This window comes from Salvelinus alpinus, chromosome 15 (genome assembly GCF_045679555.1).
Source record: "Salvelinus alpinus chromosome 15, SLU_Salpinus.1, whole genome shotgun sequence".
Classification (NCBI taxonomy): domain Eukaryota; kingdom Metazoa; phylum Chordata; class Actinopteri; order Salmoniformes; family Salmonidae; genus Salvelinus; species Salvelinus alpinus.
This window is the reverse complement of record NC_092100.1, coordinates 46,780,537-46,803,539: the sequence shown is the minus strand read 5'-3', so window position 1 is coordinate 46,803,539 and position 23,003 is coordinate 46,780,537. Positions and strand designations below refer to the sequence as shown.

Below are 23,003 nucleotides of genomic sequence, written 5' to 3'. Positions count from 1 at the left end.
GCCAACAAGTGCTCAGCATATGTGGGAACTCATTCAAAACTGTTGGAAAATCATTCCTCATGAAGCTGGTTGAGAGAATGCCAAGAGTGTGCAAAGCTGTCATCAAGGCAAGAGTGGCTACTTTGAAGAATCTGAAATATAAAATATATTTTGATTTGTTTAACATTTTTTTGCTTACTACATGATTCCATATGTGTTATTTCACAGTTTTGATGTCTTCACTATTATTCTACAATGTAGAAAATAAAGAAAAAAATGAGTAGGTGTGTCCCAACTTTTGACTGGTACGGTATGTTACGAATTCCAATTTGGTGTGGCTAACGTTAACTAGGTGGCTAACACTCATTTAGCTAGCTGGCTAACGTTAGCTAAGCTAGGGGTTAGGAGTTAGGGTTAAGGTTAGGAGTTAAGTTAAAGGGTTAAGGTTAGGGTTAGCTAAAATGGTTAAGGTTAGGGTTAGTGGAAGGGTTAGCTAACATGCTAAGTAGTTAAAAAGTAGCTAAAACGTAGTAAGTAGTTGAAAAGTTGCTTATTAGCTCATATGCTAAAGTTGTCCCTGATGAGATTCGGACAGGCCATCTTTGTTTTTTCCTTAAGTAACCGTCTAGTATAACCATACCAAATGTATCATATCATACTACAGTACTTTGAATGTCCCAGATTTACAATTAGTGTGTTATGCCTAGTCTATGAGACCAGGCTGAAATGGCTCTTACTCCACCTGTCCTGATAACCATGTGCTCTTTTCACCCTTTGCTCCTTCATCTAAAACTACTACATAGCCTAATAACAATTCCATAAGAAAACTACACTTTCTTGGATTTTCAATTAGCCTATAGGCTGTCATAAAAACTGTAAAACCTCAATCCATTTTTGTGCATCATATAAAATCTCAGACTCAAAATAAAGGGCAACATCCCTCTACAGGAAAAGGTTGGTTTAATTGCAGAATAAATTGATAGTACAGTACAGCAATAAAAACACTGCCACATTGCTCCTAATTTACATGACTTTTACATTTCTCCGATATGTAACATACATTGGTGTTCAGCTTATGATACAACCGGCAATACATACATCAGTATAATAATACACAACATAACATACAGACAGGCTCACAGAGCAACTTAGCCCCATCACGTTCAGACAACAGATGGCTGTGTTAGTACACACACAATAAGACACAGCATTCAACTGCCATTTTGAAATGACCTCCTGGGCCCATATTCATATAGCATTTAAGAGTAGGAGTGCTGATCTAGGATAAAAGCAGCCTTGTCCATTAGTGGAGTGATTAACTGACATTTCAGATATTTTTCCGTATTTTAACAACTCATTGACAGACGTTGGTTCAATTATTTGAAGTCCATTTTGTTCAGTTTTCTGTAAGCTCAATGCACACATTATGCAGTTTCTCTAAAGAACAATCAGATCAAGCCCGAACTCTGTGATGTTGTAGTAGTTTCCAACAGGCCAATATTCTACATTGTTAAGCTCAGAAAACATGAACTACAATGACCACAATCCATTGCGCGCCTACTGATCCGGTTTGTTTCTTTTACGCCTACTACGTAAAAGAGACAGATTAATGTGCGATCGAGAGACCTCTCGCTTCATGCGGTATTTTTTTGAAAATACATAATTTAAGTGTTTGATAGTTGGTATTCAGCAGTCATAAAAGTATGCCTTATTTACTTTGAAGAACTACTAAAATAGTGATTTAGTCAGACAGCATAGGCAGCAGCACTATGGAGATGAGATGATGACTTGGAATTAAATAATAAAGTAATCAAATAAAACATGTTTATATACACAACAACTGAAATATTTTATTAAAGTAAAATAATGTGAATAAACGATGGTTAATATAAGCAGTAATGGGCAGTCAATACCATCATGGGACTTTGATGAATTGTTTTATTCTGAGTTGATATAGCATTCAACCCACATAATGCATAGTGCATTTAATGTTAAAAAATATATATACAGTACCAGTCAAAAGTTTGGACACAACTACTCATTCAAGGGTTTTTCTATATTTTTACTATTTTCTACATTGTAGAATAATAGTGAAGACATCAAAACTAAGAAATAACACATATGGAATCATGTAGTAACCAAAAAAGTGTTAAACAAATCAATATATATTTCAGATTCTTCAAAGTAGCCACCCTTTGCCTTGATGACAGCTTTGCACACTCTTGGCATTCTCTCAACCAGCTTCATGAGGAATGATTTTCCAACAGTCTTGAAGGAGTTCCCACATATGCTGAGCACTTGTTGGCTGCTTTTCCACACTCTGCGGTCTAACTTATCCCAAACCATCTCAATTGGGTTGAGGTCGGGTGATTGTGGAGGACAGGTCATCTGATGCAGCACTCCATCATGCTCCTTCTTGGTGAAATAGCCCTTACACAGCCTGGAGGTGTGATGGGTCATTGTTCTGTTGAAAAACAAATGATAGTCCCACTAAGCGCAAACCAGATGGGATGGCGTATCGCTGCAGAATGCTGTGGTAGCCATGCTGGTTACGTGTGCCTTGAATTGTAAATAACTCACATTGTTACCAGCAAAGCACTCCCACACCATCACAATGCCTCCATGCTTCACGGTGGGAACCACACATGCAGAGATCATCCGTTCACCTACTCTGCGTCTCACAAAGACACGGTGGTTGGAGCCAAAAATCTCAAATTTGGACTCATCCGACCGAAGGACAGATTTCCACCGGTCTAATGTCCATTGCTCGTGTTTCTTGGCCCAAGCAAGTCTCTTCTTATTATTGGTGTCCTTTAGTAGTGGTTTCTTTGCAGAAATTCGACCACGAAGGCCTGTTTCATGCAGTCTCCTCTGAACAGTTTATGTTGAGATGTGTCTGTTACTTGAACTCTGTGAAGCATTTATTTGGGCTGCAATCTGAGGTGCAGTTAACTCTAATGAACTTATCCTCTATAGCAGAGGTAACTCTGGGTCTTCCTTTCCAGTGGCGGTCCTCATGAGAGCCAGTTTCCTCATAGCGCTTTCTGGTTCTTTAAATTTTCTGGATTGACTGACCTTCATGTCTTAAAGAAATTATGGACTGTCATTTCTCTTTGCTTATTTGAGTTGTTCTTCCCATAATATAGACTTGGTCTTTTACCAAATAGGGCTATCTTCTGTATGCCACCTCAGCCTTGTCACAACACAACTGATTGGCTCAAACACATTAAGAAGGAAAGAAATTCCACAAATGTACTTTTAACAAGGCACACCTGTTAATTGAAATGCATTCCAGGTGACTACTGTACCTCATGAAGCTGGTTGAGAGAATGCCAAGAGTGTGCAAAGCTGTCATCAAGGCAACGGGTGGCTACTTTGAAGAATCTAAAATCTAATATATATATTGATTTGTTTAACACTTTTTTGGTTACTACATGATTCCATATGTGTTATTTCATAGTTTTGATGTCTTCACTATTATTCTACAATGTAGAAAACAGTAAAAATAAAGAAAAACCCTTGAATGAGTAGGTGTGTCCAAACTTTTGACTCGTACTGTATATATAATCGAAACCAAACCAAACAGACCTCAAAATACACTAATCTCTCAGCACCATTGTCCATATAATTGTATTATAGATTCATTATATTCACAACACCTACTCTGAGACACTTTGTGAATACAGGCCCTGATCACTGAGTCTAAAGGAAAGGTGCCTGAGCTGATTCATCAGGAGACAGGAGAGGGAATAGACAACCACAGCCACTAAGCCCACAGACATCAAGGGAAATAGGAATACGACATAAAAATATATTTGTACGCAATTCATTACATGACATTTGTCCATTGGCCACCCATGGCCATTCATTGAATCTTTACACATTGACACTCGTTTTCCCTTTCATTTCATGCAGTCTTTTCCTGTACAGGATGAGTGTTCATTCATTTCACTACTAGAGCTTGCAGTGGCACCACAGTTCTGTGGTCAGTCCCAGTAGATACTACCGCAGTATCCTGGATGCTGCTGCAGTATCCTGCAGTATCCTGGGGGCTGATCTGTCGTTGGAGACCGCCTTGCGGAGCCTCACACCTCTCCGTATGGACACCAGCATGTCCACGCCCTCCTGGGGCCTGTGTGGTGGTTGTTGTGGGTGTTGGGTTACAGATTTGGTACCCATTGGGTCCGCTGGCAGAGGGTCCAGAGAGGAGAAGGGGAACTGACCCTCGCCCAGGGCGTGGGCGCTGGCCGCGAGCTCTCCTATCTTCTCCACCAGGCTGTGGCGGTTGGCTGCCAGCTGGGGGTCCTCCTCAAGGCTGAGGCCTGTCATGCCAGGGGGCTGCTGGGCATAGACACTTTGGTCCAGCCCCCCTCCGGAGCTCCAGGCGGTGGTGTCAGGTAGGCTCAGCCGCTTGGGGGAGGCCTTCATGTATTCCAGGGCACTGGATGGAGTCTCGTCCCCATACAGGTACTCTTCGCTGCCCATGCTCTGGGTAAGGCTGGGAGAGTAGCTGGGGGAGTAACCGGGGGAGTAGACAGGAGAGTCTGGCACCGTGGGGGTCTTGACTGGAACGATGGGGGGGCGGATGGCGATGGGGCCTGAGGTGGACGGGGTGCGTCTCACCCCCGTTTTGGAGGAGGGGGTCCGGCGGATGGTGGCTGTTCCAGAGGTGATGGCTCCGTGCCTCCCGTCACGCCCTCCATCACCCCCATAAATCACTCCATGCATACCACCAGGAGGGCTCACTCCGGCGGGTAACCCGGCGGTGCTGGCCGGCCTCTTGGTCTGGATCATGCGGCGGTAGTTCTGTGCGATGTTGCTGTGGCGGGGGATGGTGGAGGACTTGTCGAAGTCAGCCTCCCTGCCGGTATCAGCGTCCCCGTTCAGAGAGTAGCACTCATAGTCAGACCCTGAGAACAGCAGAGAATGAATTCAAACTGATCAGGCCGCATGTGACAGCCGGATCCTATTGGATTTTCTATACAATTTCAGGTACTACTGTTTGAAGGGATACGTGTGGTTATCTGGTGTTGATCAGAGTATGTTACCCTGTGAGGGGATGGTGTCCTCTGAGCAGCACGGTGTGTTGGTCTGGGTGCTGTAGCCACTGGAGTACTGCAGAGATTCCCTGCTATTCTTCTGCTGCTCTATACTGAGACCACGGGTTAGTACCATGGCTAGTGTACTGGCTGCTGGGGACATGGCCTCACCGCCGTGCTGTGTGCGCACACACACGCACACACACACGCAGAGAGAGAGAGAGAGAAAACAGAATGAGAAAGAAAGAAAAAGAGAGAAGAGAGAGGAGACTCACATTACCGTACAATAGCAGTAGTGGCAAACATTAAAATCTACATCTCAACAACTCATGCTGATTGTTGAGTACTGTTACTGCATCCAATGTGTGCTCATCATTACCTTGGCTGCTATAGTAGCTTGGGCCATCCTGGACCTATGAGTGTCTGGGTGCATCCCAGAGAACCCTTTAGGACTGGAAGGAACCTCCTGCTCCCTCATCCTGTCCAATGACTCTCTCCTTTGCTGCAGAGTGGTAGCCAATGAGGGCTCGTAGGTACTGGTTTTAGACCAATCCTGTGGCAGTATTATTGAGGCAATGAGGAAATTAACTAAACAATGTACCCTTGGATTGGACATGTCTATCATTCAGCAGTTCAGAAGTCTTTTCCATTGTGGTACAATGGAAGCAGTATGAGGGTCCATGAAGAGGTTAAATTCTAACAGCATGGTACCAAATCTGCTTGTGCTGTCTACACAAATAGATCTCAGCCCTAAGCATGAATATTTTATTACAATGAGTTTAGCAAAGTCCGCTCAGCTTAGCAAATCTTTGGCATGAGAGATTTGAAAGCGGAATTCGACAACAGAATGGATCCTGAAGATATTATGCATCATGAGTTATGCAAATGAGTTGTTAAAGCCAAGAAAAAAGCAGTTAAGCAAATTAAAGATTAAAACGGAAAAGCAGCAAATTAAAACAAACCTTCCAGCTAGGAACCTTTGAGATGGGTGAGGGGGTTTTGGATCCAGGAGAGCGGTTAAATGTGGGGGACCCAGGAAGTATGACAGAGAGAGGCCTGATGGAGCCAGTGTGTGAGAGAGCGGGGCGGAAGGTACCGAAGGATGAGCCCGAGCCAAACTGCGGAATGGACAGACATGTCTGAGTCATCGTGTTCATCACATACTATAGCAAGATCCCTCTGGGCCTCTTAAGCCATAGATATGTCACACAGCTTGTCTGGTCTGGTCTGGTCTGGTCTGGTCTGGTCGGTCGGTCGGTGTCGGTCGGTCGGTCGGTCGGTGTCGGTCGGTCGGTCGGTCTTAGGTCAGTTAGGATCACCACTTTATTTTAAGAATGTCTGTCTGTCTGTCTGTCTGTCTGTCTGTCTGTCTGTCTGTCTGTCTGTCTGTCTGTCTGTCTGTCTGTCTGTCTGTCTGTCTGTCTGTCTGTACTAACCGCGGTGGGAGAGTTGCATTCACTGACAGATTGGCAGGTTTCTGATGCCTCAGAGGAGGCTGAGCTGGTGGACTTCTGTAGATGGAATCAGAGAGACGGAGAGAGAGAAGAGGAGTAAGGAGATGGAGAGAGAAGAGGAGTGGGAGAGATGGAGAAAGGTGACAAGAAGTGAGTGAGATTGAGAGGGAGGGGAAATAATGGGAAAGAGGGGAAAGAATATGACTCAAGGAACTATTTACTCTTCCACAACAAACCATCACACAATATTGCTCTTTTGCTATGGAAGATTGCATCAGATTCCCTCCCTGATGCCCATTCTATTTACAGAGAAATTTCAACAGCCATCCGCCACAATAATTCATACTATATCAAGGAGAAAAACTCTAGCATCATCTTACAGGCTTGATGGTATAAGTAATAACACATACCAGCCAGAAAGAGGATAAAAATACGATTCTCACGTTACCAAACCTGGGTTCAAATACTATTTAGGATATTTCAATTACTTTTAAAGACATTTGGAAGTATGAATTTACATATTTTTTACTTGAAAAGACAAGTAGTTGAATATTGTAATGTATTTGGAAATGCACATGAAAGTATTTGAAAGTACACTGATTAAAATGCACTCCCATGCATTTGAAAATATTATTTGAAATACAGTTGAAGTCGGAAGTTCACATACACCTTAGCCAAATACATTTAAACTCAGTTTTTCACAATCTCTGACATTTAATCCTAGTAAAAATTCCCTGTCTTAGGTCAGTTAGGATCACCACTTTATTTTAAGAATGTGAAATGTCAGAATAATATTTGAGAGAATTATTTATTTCAGCTTTTATTTCTTTCATCACATTCCCAGTGGGTCAGAAGTTTACATACACTCAATTAGTATTTGGTAGCATTGCCTTTAAACTGCTTAACTTGGGTCAAACGTTTCGGGTAGCCTTCCACAAGCTTCCCACAATAAGTTGGGTGAATTTTGGCCCATTCCTCCTGACAGAGCTGGTGTAACTGAGTCAGGTTTGTAGGCCTCCTTGCTCGCACATGCTTTTTCAGTTCTGCCCACAAAATTTCTATAGGATTGAGGTCAGGGCTTTGTGATGGCCACTCCAATACCTTGACTTTGTTGTCCTTAAGCCATTTTGCCACAACTTTGGAAGTATGCTTGGGGTCATTGTCCATTTGGAAGACCCATTTGTGACCAAGCATTAACTTCCTGACTGATGTCTTGAGATGTTGCTTCAATATATCCACATAATTTTCCATCCTCATGATGCCATCTATTTTGTGAAGTGCACCAGTCCCTCCTGCAGCAAAGCACCCCCACAACATGATGCTGTCACCCCTGTGCTTCACGGTTGGGATGGTGTTCTTCGGCTTGCAAGCCTCCCCATTTTTCCTCCAAACATAATGATGTTCATTATGGCCAAACAGTTCTATTTTTGTTTCATCAGACTAGAGGACATTTCTCCAAAAAGTATGATCTTTGTCCCCATGTGCAGTTGCAAACCGTAGTCTGGCTTTTTTATGGCAGTTTTGGAGCAGTGGCTTCTCACTTGCTGAGCGGCCTTTCAGGTTATGTTGATATAGGACTAATTTTACTGTGGATATAAATACTTTTGTGCCTGTTTCCTCCAGCATCTTCACCACGTCCTTTGCTGTTGTTCTGGGATTGATTTTAACTTTTCGCACCAAAGTGCGTTCATCTCTAGGAGACAGAACGCGTCTTCTTCCTGAGCGGAATAACGGCTGCGTGGTCGCATGGTGTTTATACTTGCGTACTATTGTTTGTACAGATGAACGTGGTACCTTCAGGTGTTTGGAAATTGCTCCTAAGGATGAACCAGACTTGTGGAGGTCTACAATTTTCTTTCTGAGGTCTTGGCTGATTTCTTTTGATTTTCCCATGATGTCAAGCAAAGAGGCACTGAATTTGAAGGTAGGCCTTGAAATACATCCAGGTACACCTCCAATTGACTCAAATGGTGTCAATTAGCCTATCAGAAGCTTCTAAAGCCATGATATCATTTTCTGGAATTTTCCAAGCTGTTTAAAGGCACAGTCAACTTAGTGTATGTAAACTTCTGACCCACTGGAATTGTAATACAGTGAATTATAAGTGAAATAATCTGTCTGTAAACAATTGTTGGAAAAATTACTAGTAGATGTCCTAACCGACTTTCTTAAAAAACTATAGTTTGTTAACAAGAAATTTGTGGAGTGGTTGAAAAACAAGTTTTAATGACTCCAACCTAAGTGTATGTAAACTTCCGACTTCAACTGTAAGTATTTAGGAAATTATTTGAAAATAAATACTAATAAATAGAAGTATTAGACTCGGGCCATATTATTTGAATACTGAAATACACAGAACATACGTATTTAAATAACAAATAATCAAATACACATGTATTTCAACCCAGGTCTGTGCATTATCATACTCCAAAGTTTTGATAATCAAGAACGTGACAGAGAACCTGGAGTGGAGCCGAGAGACTGACTGACTCAGAGGAGTGTCTACCTGGCTGGTGATGTCAGAGGGCATGGGTGAGGGGGGCTTGGAGTGGGTGTTGGCATCCTGAGAGATGAACCCTGAATCATGGGAGGAGACACTACTGAGACGATGGGCACCGACAGTTGGCATCTGGAGGATACTGCACATACTGCTCTTCCTGGAGGCAGCACTGCTGGGAGAGGAGGGAGGGGTCTGGTAGGACCAACTGTAGTCTGAACCCTTCAGGTCCCCGATCACCTGGAGAGAGAGAAGAGAGAGTTTACGCCAGCAATACCTACACTAAGTGCATTCACTGTTTGACATGTTGTGCTACTGGTTAAGCATGTGTCCTTGCAAGACTGATTTCTTGTGTCAGGAAAGTCTTGTTCTTTTGTGTATATGTTGGAGATTACCTGCTCACTAGCCGGGGGCAGTTTGTGTGGGTCTTCAGTGAGCACAGTGAGGTCATCAACAATGGCCTGCAGGTGAGTGATCTCTCCCAGCATGGCTATCTCTCCATTCTGAAGAGGAGCAACAACAAGACCTTTCGCTCAGCAACACACAAAGACATAACATGTGCATTATTTAAGACTAACTGAAATAACTGTGACAAACAAACAACTTTAACATGAGAGTTAAGACCACCAAACAACTTTAACATGAGAGTTAAGACCACCAAACAACTTTAACATGAGAGTTAAGACCACCAAACAACTTTAACATGAGAGTTAAGACCACCAAACAACTTTAACATGAGAGTTAAGACCACCAAACAACTTTAACATGAGAGTTAAGACCACCAAACAACTTTAACATGAGAGTTAAGACCACCAAACAACTTTAACATGAGAGTTAAGACCACCAAACAACTTTAACATGAGAGTTAAGACCACCAAACAACTTTAACATGAGAGTTAAGACCACCAAACAACTCCACTGTGGACAGAAGGATGCAGTTGTACCTAGACTCTGATTTAAGTATGGTCTGTAAATATTTTCCATATAATAGTTCAGATTTGGGTAGGATAATCAGGTTCTAGATCTGTGCCTAAAGTACAGTCCTGCATTGGGTCAGATACCCACAGTTCCCTGTGGTTGACATGCAAAAAAATCCGCTGGCGGGTGGAATGAAAACATTCTTTCAACCAGTGGTCGGCTGGCGGTTCAGAACAATTATATTGCGGGTTGGAAACGTTTGAATTAAATCAAGATTTGTAAAGAATTGTACAAGCCCAGGAGCTTGTTGTGTTGAAATGTGTTGCAAAATCCATTATGTGAGCAGTGAGGAAGATATAGCCTAGGACTAGGCTACCAGCCACGCAGCAAGAGACTGGAGCAGGGAACTGTCCATTGTTTCTGTGGTGCTGAAACATTCATAATTTGTCCATGTGCAGATCTTATGTTCCCGTCTGCCACGCGACAATAAGTTGCCAAGTTTATTTTCCCTGACTCCTAGCTCACGCGAAAATGGCTAATGTAACAGGAGAAATAAAAAGAAAGGTTATGATGGTGGAATACACCATCGTGGTAATAGGTGCTGCGCGAGTGAAATCCCCAGTTTGTAGTCATTGTGGACAAGGAGGACAACAACCCGATAGATGGATACACAGCCTGCAAAAGTGCAAGCGGCAGGTATTTGTTTATGATAATTCAGTTAATTATCAGTTAATTATTACACACTGTAAATTCATTCATTTAGACCATATGCAGGCCATATAAAGTTTAAACCTGTGTGGTCGGTAAAAGTTTGATAAGCCAATTGCCTACTAAATAAATGTATTTTTGCAGCCTGTAGCCTATTCAATTCTGGGAATAGTTTATTTAAGTCTCAATGAAACTATTTGATTATCTAAACAATATTGATTGTAAAAGTATTGTTTTGTTATATCAGTATAGGTTTTATTAGAAGAATGCTAATTATATGGCTCTTTCTCAAAGCGATTTGAGTTGTCAATGTGCCGCACAGCATTGTGAAAATAAGAAGATCGGCCTATCATTCTTATTCATTCATGGCATGGTTTCCTTTTATCCAAATGTAGACATGCAGACAAATTAATTAATGCAGGGATGGGGAATAACGTACTGCTCTGGACTCATAAAAAATATTAATAAATTGATGTTAATTGGCGGGTCACGAATCGGCTCTCGGAACAATTCTATGGGGGTGGCTCAGGTTGCAGAGAATTATTATTTGGAATCTTTGGGGATAATATTGAATTGGGAATTGGAATTGAACTAACACTGGAATTCAGAGGAATTCAATTATCTCTGAATTCAAAGACTGACCTGGAATTTGAATTGAATTAAATGTAATTAACAGGGAGAGAATAGAATTATAATGTGATTTGTGGAATTGACTTCAACCCTCAACTCTAGCCTAAAGACAAGGCAACTTCTCCCGGGAGCCCACCCCGCCCTGGTATCTCAGCAATCCTCCTCTCTCACCACCATCGCTGATCTACAGTCAGGCAGGTTTTTCCCACATACTGGTTAAGGTTAAGATTTAGGGAGGGTAATCTTATCCTAGATCTATGCCCCAGCGCCCACCCCAGCCAACTCTATCATCATCCTCCCCTCTCACAACCACAGACTGATCTAAAGTGAGTGAAGTTTTCCCTATAATAGCTAAGGATTTGGATAGGCTGATCCTAGATCTGTGCTCACCACCACAGGCTTCAGCAGGTTGATGAAGAAGCAGTAGCGCCCCCTCTCCTCTAGGAGGGCCCGGCGCACCGCCTGCTTCTCTGTCTCCCCCATCAGCAGGTAGAGGTCACTGACGTCCTGCATGGCACTGTCCAGCTGAGGACGCAGGTTACCCCGGCCTGGTGAGAAGGGGGGGGGGGGGGGGGTAAAGAGAGAAGAGTACATAGAGGAGGGAAGATAAAAGAGGAAGACGAGAGAAAGGGGGAGGGGATAGTGGAGGGAGGGGTCAATAGTGAAAGAAGGAGGAACAGGGGTACCCGGGGATGAGGGGCATTGGGTAAGACGGTTAGAGGATGAGGATGAAATGGGAGAGGAGGAGGAGAAGAAAAGAGTGGTGATTAGAACCCTCTGCCAGGTTTGGGCCTGCCGGTGTACCGTAGGACAGACCACCATTGACAAACAACACTGCACTGAAATGATACGCGTTCAATGAGAATGGGATGAAACTACAGCACATATCTCAAACGAGGCTAGCACCAACAACTCCGCAGGTAGCCTAGTGGGTTAGAGCGTTGGGCCAGTCAGGAAAAGGATGCTGGTTTGAATACCCGAGCAGAAAAGGTGAAAAATCTGTTGGTGTCCTTGAGCAAGGCACAACCCTAATTTGCTCCATGGGTGCTGTACTACTATGGCTGACGCTGTAAAACAACACATTTCACTGCATCTATCTGGTGTATGTGACCAAAAACAACAGATTATATGGCTGGAGATCCTGAAATGAACATGGTTTACTAGCACAGGTAAATACAACACTGATGACATATTCAGCCGCCATGTATGAGACAGCCTTATTGTTGAGGAAAACTCATTACAAGGAATCAGGCAGAACCCATTTATCAGTAATAAGAGGTTTATTTGAGCAATTGCAAGGGAAATCACTCTCTCGGGATGAACCTGGAGAGGATCTTGTTCATTTACAAATGACACAGTCTTTATATACTTCATCTACACAAAGAGCTAAATCCCCCTTCTAGGTGGAGGCAAGCTAGGAAAATAGATAAGGTGTAATTGGCTCCACTTCCTTAGAAACATATTACAAATGAGAACAGGTTCTAACCAGTTCTCACAGCCTAAGATAGAGGAGTGCTAGGATCTTTAAAACCAGAGGAAACTAGATTTCCGCATTGCTTTTAGTGCCCTATAGATAATGAGATAGTAATAATTCCCTCCTCTGTTCGGTATGTAAAGAGGTTACTGAACAACTGTGGAAAATGACCAGTGACTGTGGAAAATGACCAGTGACTGTGGAAAATGACCAGTGACTGTGGATAATTACCAGTGACTAGTACCGTTCAACTCAAGAGACTGTAACAAAAAAGTTTTGGACCCAAATTATGAAACATGGTGACATGATGACCAAGAGGGGTGTGTAGAAGAGGCCGTGATGGGGAAGCTAACATATAGTTTACCAAGCTGCTAATTAAGTTAAGCTACACTACAGCTACCCATAAGAGAAATATCGTTGACGTAACTAAAGTTACTTTGAAAAAGTAGTTCACTACATCCAAAGTACTTAGTGATTAATCATATGTAGATCTGAAACGTCGTAGACTACAAATTGCTACAAACCGATCACTCTGGACTGGAGTCAGATGTTAACAGAATGTGTAATTTAGCCTATTAAAAACTCAACTTCAAGTGAGAATTTGGCAGATCTGATGACAAAAAAGAAAGGAATGTCTTGCTTACTTCTCCCATATGTCTATGTAGTGCGTGGTTCCTGTAGTTAGCTACAACGCTACATGGCAAAAAAGTAATTATCTACTGAAAACACTAGTGGATTTGAATGTAGATGAACTACCACCAAGCTACTGTCAAATGTAGTCCAATTACTATCTGAACTACATATAGGTCACGACTCCCCAACACAGACCGAGGGTATGTTAATACTGATAGGACACACCAGTATCAGACAGACTACAACACTCCAGGTGAGATGGTCAGACACAATGACGTGATGATGCAGGACACACACACACAGAAACACACACACCAGATATTAACTATAGCATTATCATGAAATGCCTCATGCAACGCGGGGAAATGTGGGGAAAGCATAACACACATACCTAGAAGCTCTACAGCAGGGGAATAGGCCAGTGAGGAGGCAGAGGAGTAGACAGATAGGTAGCATGGGTGGAAGAAGGAAGGGGGGGGGGGGAAGCATAGACAGAAAGCCCAATATTAGAGTTGGCACGGTCATCGTTATAAGCATTGAAATAGATCAAAGTTGTACACATAAACCTCTTATTTTTTACCTCCAAACTCTCCAAACCTTTTGGATGATAGCCTTAATTTCTGATTTATCCCTCATTGGAAACCCATGACAATGTATTTCTCATTCAGGGCACTAGGTAGTGGCATTTCCCAGTTAGGTGCTGGTAACTAGCCTACAGTACAACAAACCTCTATCGAGTCTACATCCTGTTTTGAACAGAGTTTTTAACAGTAGCCAATCAGTAACCAGTCGTTTTTAGCAGTAGCCAATCAGAACATGTCACAGGGTGCGGTTCGATGTTACCTTTCCTGGCCTTCTTCTGGAGCTTCATGGTGTCTGAGGACTTCCTCTTGATCTCCTGGCGAGACCGCTTGTATTCTGATGAGGAGAGAAGGAGCGGTCACCCTGGAGTTAAGTGTCATTTGTTGATTGATTTGTTCAATCAATCAAATTCAATATAATATATAGCCCTTTTAACATAAACCCTCACCTTTGGCGTGGTCTTTGTCCAGCAGGTTAGCTGTCTTTTTCCATTCCTCTATCCTGTCCTGGAGAGGAGTGACTAGGCCTTCCATAAGAGCACTGGGGAGGAGACGAAAGAAGAGGGAGGGTAAGGACAGGACTTGTAGCACCATTAGCAATGCACAGAGATGTAGGGAGAGGAATCAGGCAGGGTTGAAGGTGGACCACTTACTTGGTGAAGTGGCGTAGTTTAGTCTCAATGCTGCGGTGTCTCATGCACATCCTGGTCAGAGCTGAACCTATGTCCCTGGTGCCTCCTGGAGAGAGAGGGAGAGATTGGTTCTAGTAGTGTGGGTTTACACAACCACTGGGGGGCGGCATTGCATATCACAACAAGGGACACCAGTCAGCTCAGTTAGCACAGTTATTTTCTCCAACCAAAATCTTACAGGAAAATGTCAAAAGTAATCAATCCAACACAACATCTAGAGGCTGCAGCCCATTCATCCTCAACATTATCTTGCATCTACTACCCTGGTCTGGACACCAACTACACCAATGAAATGTAATTGCATTCAGTGATTTATCCACCCCACCCCACATCCCAGGAAATCACAGCTTGTCTGAGTTGCTGTACTACTTTTCCTCTCTAGTCAAGCGTAATTAAAATGGGGTGTTAAGCCTTAAAGCCCAGGCTGGCCCCAAGCTACATGCTCCGCCGGCTACAGGCCGCATCCAGGGCTCATTCTTAGGGTACCGCAGAAACATCGTCCAGGATTGATCCTGCTCTAATCCACTGGGCCAACGAGGCCTAATCGGGGGATGGTCGGGAGGGTCTCACACCACCACACACATTGGCAGGCAGACACACACATGTGCATGAGCGCACGCATGCGCTCGCACGCGTGTGTGTTAGTCCGTGTGTGTAGACAGGTGGTGTGATTTACATACCCCCTCTTCCCAACTCTATCCTGAAGGAAAAAGGTGGGTACCCTGTAAGGGGATATCCCTCTATTCTTCCCTGGCCTGCTCTGCCTTTCCTGTTCTCTGGGTTTCCTAAACACCATTCTTACAGGGGTGCGAGGAAAGACTGGCTTGAACCTGTCTGTCCACGAGGAAGGCTCAATCTACCAAGCCTGGGCCTGCACACAGTTAAGCCCTTTCCACACTATTGTGCCAACCCGAACTGTGCTGGCTTCAGCAACTATGGTGGATGTGTAGCCAGGCCAGTGCAGCACAGCTCAGCTCAGTAGAGTGAAAAAGATATTAGAGGGAGAAGAGAGAGAGGAAGCTGCTGATCTAACTGGATCAAATCAAACATCCTCTGACTGTAGAATACTGAAGATTAGGGTTGTTACGACTGACTGATATGCATCGGTCCCTGGTTCAAATGTTTAAGATATGAGCGCATCGGCCCAAACTCGATTCAAATGTAGCATCCACCGGTCAGGCAATAGATTCAAACGTTACAAATAATTTTTTCTCAAATGACTACCTTCTGAAAATACCTCTTATCTGTGTGACAATTGCGTCCTCTCCTTCAGTGTCGAACTAATCATGTAATTGTGTTGACAATCATTGATATACGGGGCGGCAGGTAGCCTAGTGGTTAGAGCGTTGGACTAGTAACCGGAAGGGTTCTAGATCGATTCCCCGAGCTGACAAGGTAAAATGTCTGTCGTTCTGGCCCTGAACAAGGAAGGCCGTCATTGTAAATAAGAATTTGTTCTTAACTGACTTGCCTAGTTAAATAAAAGTAAAAAAATAATAAAATAAAATAACAAGTAATTTTTCATGCCGAACAAGCCCAGGCAATACAGTATCAGTAGCCTAGTCAAACTGCACACTGTGCGTAGCTTCGCGCGCTGACCAACAAGAGGTAGGCCTATTCCTAATCTGGCACGTCTGCGGGTCACCTTCAGCATTCAAATGTTTGTCAAATGGATTGCGCCATATTACATTTTATGTTAAACAATGTCATTTGCTAGGCTATTTTTATCAAATGTGCTGTTGAATAAAAGTAGCCTAAGTTACCACCGGAGACACCACTCTCATCTGGCTATAGGTAGGCTACATGCTGATCAGGGATTACATTAGATTTAAATTTTGATTGTTCAGGTTCACCATCAGCAATCGTTTTGGTAGTTTTGCTTGAAACAATCAGTATGGTCAGTTTTAGGGTAAAGTTGCTAATTTCATAATGAGGACAGCAATCGTTTTTGCTACCCACACTGCATGGTTGAAGCAGAGAAGAAGAGAAGCTCACTCCAACTCTGTCAAAATTTCCTAGCGGTCTAAACCATTAGATTATGAGACGGGGTGAAATTCAAAGTTGTGTTACATACAGTACATTCATTAGCTATGTCATAGCACATTTTTAAGATACATATGGATACATTACTAGCTCTAACACTTTTAATCTGCAAAAATAACAAATTCATAGTGGGTGATGTTTTTTTTAATTTTTATCAAAAGTGGGGAGGGACAAAAAGCAAACAATGTCCCCCAATCTGACAGTGGGGTGGTAGATGCCCAGCTTCCCTTATGGTTTAGCTCAGGGGCCTACATACACACAGTCAGCTCAGACAGATCCAGCTCAGAGGCCCAGTGCATCGAATAGTATCGCATCGAACCGGATCGCATCGATTCAATCTCTAATCGAAACGAATCGTTTCAAACTGAAATGTATTAATCCTGTATCATATCGGATCCAATGTATCTAGATACATATCAAATCATCTTGAAAGGAAAATATGCACATCCCTACTGAAGATGGATGCATACAATGAAGAATAATCTATTTCATTTATATACCTAGAGACTAAACTAATTCCGTGGTGAAACTCATCATAAGACAAAGCACCGTTCACATATACAGTAGCTAGTATTCCCTTCACTATTGGCTTCAATGCTCTGGGGATTACGTCAAAAGCATTCCACCTCACAGAACTCCATCTCCCAGAGGCATCAGGGCCAGATGCTGGATGGATTTGGGGGATGGATGAATCCACTGACAACCATGTGTGGATGGGATGATGTGTGGTGGAAGTTTAGTCATGTTGTCATACAGCTGTATTTCCTTTCCAAGTGACTGAAATGTCTACAGGTAAGAGGTCAGAGGTTACCCAGCTGAATCCCACCCACTATGATAACGCAGGAAGTGATATAGGGACCATGGGAAGATCTCTCGCGTCCTCTCTCTCCTCATCTCCTTCTCAAAACAAATTGAATGAGAAAGCCAGAGGTCCCTCCCCTCTGACCTCCTCCAAAGGGTTTTGAGGAGTCGAGGAGAGAGGATCAATATTCCCTCTCATTTTTTGCGTCACAGAGCAAATTTCAGGTCTGAGGAGCGCAAACTTGAACGTTGTGAAAATTCTGTGCAACTCCGGTGCGCATTTACTGTGAACATTGAGGCTGTGCCCGCTTTAAGTTCATTTTAACAGTGGTCAAGTAGACTACTGTGGCTATTTGATCATAATGTAGGCCTACCAGAGTGGCCTACCATCAAAAACAATGGAGAAAATGCATCCCATAACATTTTAACATGGAAATAGCTGTTCTATCGTTTAGCCTACAGTAGCAGCCAATGTGTAGTCTTCAATGTAGGCCTATATTCCAGACTTTTGAAAAAAACATGCAGGGCTTGACATTAACCTGTTGATCCACTTGTCCTTGTGACCGAAAATGTTGTTGTGTTGTATGATGCAAGACACCACTTTACAAAATAAAATGCATAATTATTCTCATACCATTATTACAAAGTCAGACAAATTATGCTACCCTCTGCCTATCTACCGCCCCACATCACCCCACTGTCAGCAATCACTCCCCCATTACTGACTACAAATGATCTATAACTGGGCTAATAACTCACTAACTAGCAAAGGATATGAACAAATGTGCACACGTGGCTACATGTAGCTTTCGCTTTGATTTCAAAACAAGCGAATCTACTCATGACCGCTCATGCTGTAAACACAGTCCAGGTCAAAGTGAATGGCTCAGCTCCATATATGGCAATGGTCTATTTGCATACAGGCCTACTGCAGCTCTGATTGGTTATGCCGCACAGGTCTGTGTAGAGTACGGGCCTGAGTCTTGCCTGTCAATGCAATAGAATCCTACTCCGATGAGTTCTGCCTACAACAAAATCTCTTACATAGTTCATTTTGCATACTAAGTCTTTCATAGTTTGTTTTGTTACGGTATGTTACATTGAAAGTGGCTAATATTACATTGATTCGATCACAACTCCCACAGTAAAGGGAACCATTGATAGTGTTAACTAACGAGGAAAACTCTAGAAAGTTGAGTGAAGTTCAATCTCTGCGGGGGCTGATATGTCTTCTGCGCGGCAGTCCCAGGGGAGCTGCACGCCCGCGCACAACCGCAGCTTAGAGGGAACATTGGAAAGGACACGAGGAGTATGCAATTGAGATTCTCCCCATGTGGGGCCCTTAACCCCCCTTCCGTCTTTCTTTCTCCGGAAAGAAGTCCTCTGTCACCCACAGTGTGTTTGTGATGTGATTTGTAACACAACGGCCCTCTCTCTCTGTATGATATTCATTTTGCATAAAAATGTCACTGAAACTATGGATTGGAGACTCTTCTCTCCACTCAGTCTGTTCTCGTCACAACTCTTGATCAACTGAATAGGTAATTGAAGGCTGTTTGGCCTTCAAATCAATGTGAATATGCTTGTATAACATATATACATAGACATATAGAAAATGCACTTACAGTATTGCACATGGAAACACACACGCACGCACACACACACACACACACACACACACACACACACACACACACACACACACACACACACACACACACACACACACACACACACACACACACACACACACACACACACACACACACACACACACACACACACACACAGTGTTCCTCTTTCCACTACAGGAGGCGTCCACAGCTGCAGATCAACTCTAAAGAGGCTGGCTTGGCAGGAAGAGGGGAGAAGAGGGAAGAAGAGGAGGATGGAGGGGAGTAATGGGCCTTTTATCTATATAACAGACCTTCCCAATGTCACAGTCAGCCAGCCTCCCTCCACACACACACACACTACCCCCATATCCTCTCCACCTTGCCCCCATTCCCATCCACACCTGCCAGGTTTCCCCTTACTTCCCCTCCGAAGGATTGGCTGAAAGTGACATCCTGGAGACGTCCTGACCAACAGGCTTTCTACATCCAGGAGCCCTGGCCTCTGGCCCTGACCGGACACGCTCCACAGCCTGGAGTCCCACAGCCCACAGGCTAGCCCACACCACAGGCATGGCTGGAGCAGATGATGGGATAGCCTCAAACTCTCCATTCAATATAGCCTGTCTGACTAGGATAGCCTCAAAAGCTCCATTCAATATAGCCTATCTGACTGGGATAGCCTCAAACGCTCCATTCACTGTAGCCTATCTGACTGGGATAGCCTCCAACGCTCCATTCACTGTAGCCTATCTGACTGGGATAGCCTCCAACGCTCCATTCACTGTAGCCTATCTGACTGGGATAGCCTCAAACGCTCCATTCACTGTAGCCTATCTGACTGGGATAGCCTCCAACGCTCCATTCGCTCACTGGAATCCAGAGGGATCCATCTAGTACATACGGATGCACGCATATCCACATTGACAGGAGTTGCCTTGATGCATGTTCTCAACAAGTGTGAAGCTGTGTATTATAAAATAAGATAAATAACATATGGGCAGGGCAATGGAGCCATATTATATTCATTCAGGCTGAGGTAAATGTCCCACAATGTTATTGTAGATATATATATGACTACATATGGTACACAGTCATAAGTCAGAGGTGGATGACTGTATGTGCCAGATACTGACACTTCACAGGTAGCTACATAGATCTATACGACCAAGTCTGCTCATGGTTAAAGTTGTTGTGTACAGTATTTTTGAGCAGACCAGGCCCATTGACTGGTGAGTGGTTCCAGACCTCTGGTCCTGATTATCCCCATTCTCCAGTGATCCTCGGGGGAGGAATTTAACAAGCTGGCTTTATAGAGGCCGCACTGGTCCCGCCATCCGCCTGCCAGTAGCTCCAGGACTAGAGCCTGGGGCCTCCCTCACTGATGCCTTCAACATGGTGTGTGTGGGGGGTGGGGTGGAGTCTGAATGGATTTAGCTTCCCATTGGAACACCTTCAAACTGTTCTACCTGCCAAAGATGCTAAAACTAGGTTGGAAGCTAGTTAAAACAGCTTGATTGTTTTTGAGAGTGCTGACTGTGCTATGTCCTTCCTGTGTTAAACATCAAAATGTTTATAGAGGCTGGTCAGAGGTAGCTAACGAACAGAACATCCTCACTTTTATGTTTCCAGGAATGTCACAAAATTGGAATCTTATCCAGCTGGTTAGCTAGAGAAATCTCTTAGTCCTAAGGATAACAGTTAACCAAACTCCAAAGGATTACATCATACACCTCACGTTGGCACCGTAGCCATGCAGTGACGCTGACGCTGATCAGCCTGATCTTAACACAAGCTCTTCCCTTCACCCTCTCTCACCCCTTTTAAGAGGTTCAGAGAGCAAGCCGGTAGAGGCGGTGGAGGCCAATGATAGATGAACGAAGAGGGGGATGGAGAAGAAGAGAGGATGAAAAAAGTGATAATACTTAGGTGGGGCTGATGAGTGAGGGGATAAGTGGACAACGGAACTGGTTGACCACTGCAGGTGCAGCCGTGGAAGCCAGGTTTTTGTGTGTGTGCGCGAGAGTCTGTCTGTCTGTCTGTCTGTCTGTCTGTCTGTCTGTGTGAAACTCAGGCCTCCTTATGACCCAGGTTCAGTGAGAAAACATATGGAGAAATCACATTGTTATTAAAGCTGCAATATGTAACTTTTGGGTGACCTGACCAAATTCACATAGAAATGTGTGTTGTAGATCTGTCATTCTCATTGAAAACAAGTATAAGAAGCGGTAGATCTATGTGCACTATTTCTATGATTCCCGTTCTTAAGTTTCGATTTTGCACACCAGCTTCAAACACAATATTTTTTGGTTATGGAAAATATATTTCACAGCAGTTTAGATGGTACAGTGATTCTCTATACTACACTTGCCTGTTTTGTCACATAAACTGAAATTAGGCAAACTATTAGAATTTTTGTAACCAGGAAATGGCGGAGTGATTTCTCTATAGTGCATCTTTAACAGAACATACAGTCAGGTTTCACAACCACCCCTGTGCTGTCAACACCACACTCTGAAGTGTATTAGGATGATGGACAGGAGGAGAAAGAGGAGGAGGAGAAAAGGGAGGAGGTAGAAATATTTACTGCTGAAGGAGCTTCTTGCATTGGGACAGAAGTGTTGCTACAAATACTCCTGTCTGTCTGTCTGTCCCGCTCCACTCCAAATATGCTTTTCATTAAGGAGCTACGCAGGAGAAAAACAACACGTTTTACGAGACAGACAGCGAGGAAGACAGAAAGAGAGAAAGAGCGAGAGAGAGAGAGAGAGAGAGAGAGAGTTGAGAGAGAGAGAAGGAACAAGAAAGAAAGGAAGAGAGAGAGAGACACCGAGAGAGAGAGAGAGAGAGAGGATCAGAAAGTGAAAAGGAGATGAAAGAGAGAAAGAGCCTGAGGGAATGATGCTGGACAGTCACCTCACAGGCATATCGGATAAACAACAATCAGATGTGATGCACCACATTGTGTATAGCACTGGAGGTTCTCATTGTTTTCCACGTTTGTGAGAAACTGATGTATGTCTTATGTATCATTCTAGTTGACTCTTGAATGTTCCTCACTAGTCTAGAATAACAAGTAGCCTACCAGTTTGACTCTCTCTGTGTGCCCTTCCTCTACTGTCTTGTTTTCAAGGTCCATTTCCAACTAGCTCTCACAGTCTCACTTCAGAATTAGACGTTCATACATGTTTCTCAAACGTCAAATTTAGAAGTTGTTACAAATGTAAAATTTCTAAGTGTTTAAGGTTAAGTTTAGGCATTAACTCAGAATTTTGAAGGTTTAATTTCTAAGTGTTTAAGGTTAAGTTTAGGCATTAACTCAGAATTTTGAAGGTTTAAGTCTAGGCATTAACTCAGAATTTTGAAGGTTAGGTTTAAGTTTAGGCATTAACTCCGAAATCTTATGGTTAGGCATTAACTCTGAATGGTTAAAGTAAGCTTCTAAGGTTAACTTTCAATCGCCATCCCCATCCTCAACGCCCTAGCAAAACCGAAACCTAGTTGAAGGTAACAGCGCTCAATGTTGCCCCTAGTGGCTGGTTTCCACATCATCTCCCGACGTCCTCAGACATGGCTGGACGTCGAATACTGACTTGTATTACGGGTGACCTGGCTGCCATTTCACCGTAATGAGATTGAGTAACACTGTAGATGTTACCCATGAAGAGACAGTATTTCTCCCTTTCCCTAAGGGGTCAGCCAATGGGATCTCCAATGGGTCCTGCTAAACCATCTGGGAAACACTGTCTTAGCTCCATGGAAAACTCCACTTTTTCTCAACCTACCTCGTTGCATGATCCCAGCCATATCTTTACTCTGTCACTCCCTTCCCACATCGCCTTAGTTTGCATTCCTTCATCTCAGTCCCTTTTCCTCTCTCCTTCTGTTTTCCCCTCCTCGTATCCCTTGCTCCCCTCCACCCGGGTCCTTACAGGATCTAG

General features: G+C 43.5%; 1 protein-coding gene across 3 annotated transcripts in view; it reads right to left on the bottom strand.

Moving 5' to 3' along the window:
• Positions 1-922: 922 nt before the first annotated feature.
• The window catches only part of LOC139540189 (protein MTSS 2-like), a 39,712-nt gene continuing 17,631 nt past the window's right edge, over positions 923-23,003 (bottom strand). For 2 of the 3 annotated variants that reach the window (XM_071343803.1, XM_071343801.1), the window contains exons 4-14: positions 14,567-14,651; positions 14,363-14,454; positions 14,176-14,250; positions 11,616-11,773; positions 9,365-9,472; positions 8,979-9,209; positions 6,455-6,529; positions 5,981-6,136; positions 5,398-5,571; positions 5,028-5,196; positions 923-4,889 (exon numbers count right to left, since the gene is read on the bottom strand). In XM_071343803.1, coding sequence (XP_071199904.1) covers positions 3,982-4,889; positions 5,028-5,196; positions 5,398-5,571; positions 5,981-6,136; positions 6,455-6,529; positions 8,979-9,209; positions 9,365-9,472; positions 11,616-11,773; positions 14,176-14,250; positions 14,363-14,454; positions 14,567-14,651 — 2,231 coding nt within the window. In that variant the 3' untranslated portion in view covers positions 923-3,981. The remainder of the gene's footprint in view (positions 4,890-5,027; positions 5,197-5,397; positions 5,572-5,980; positions 6,137-6,454; positions 6,530-8,978; positions 9,210-9,364; positions 9,473-11,615; positions 11,774-14,175; positions 14,251-14,362; positions 14,455-14,566; positions 14,652-23,003) is intronic. The other variant, XM_071343802.1, reaches the window with a different exon arrangement.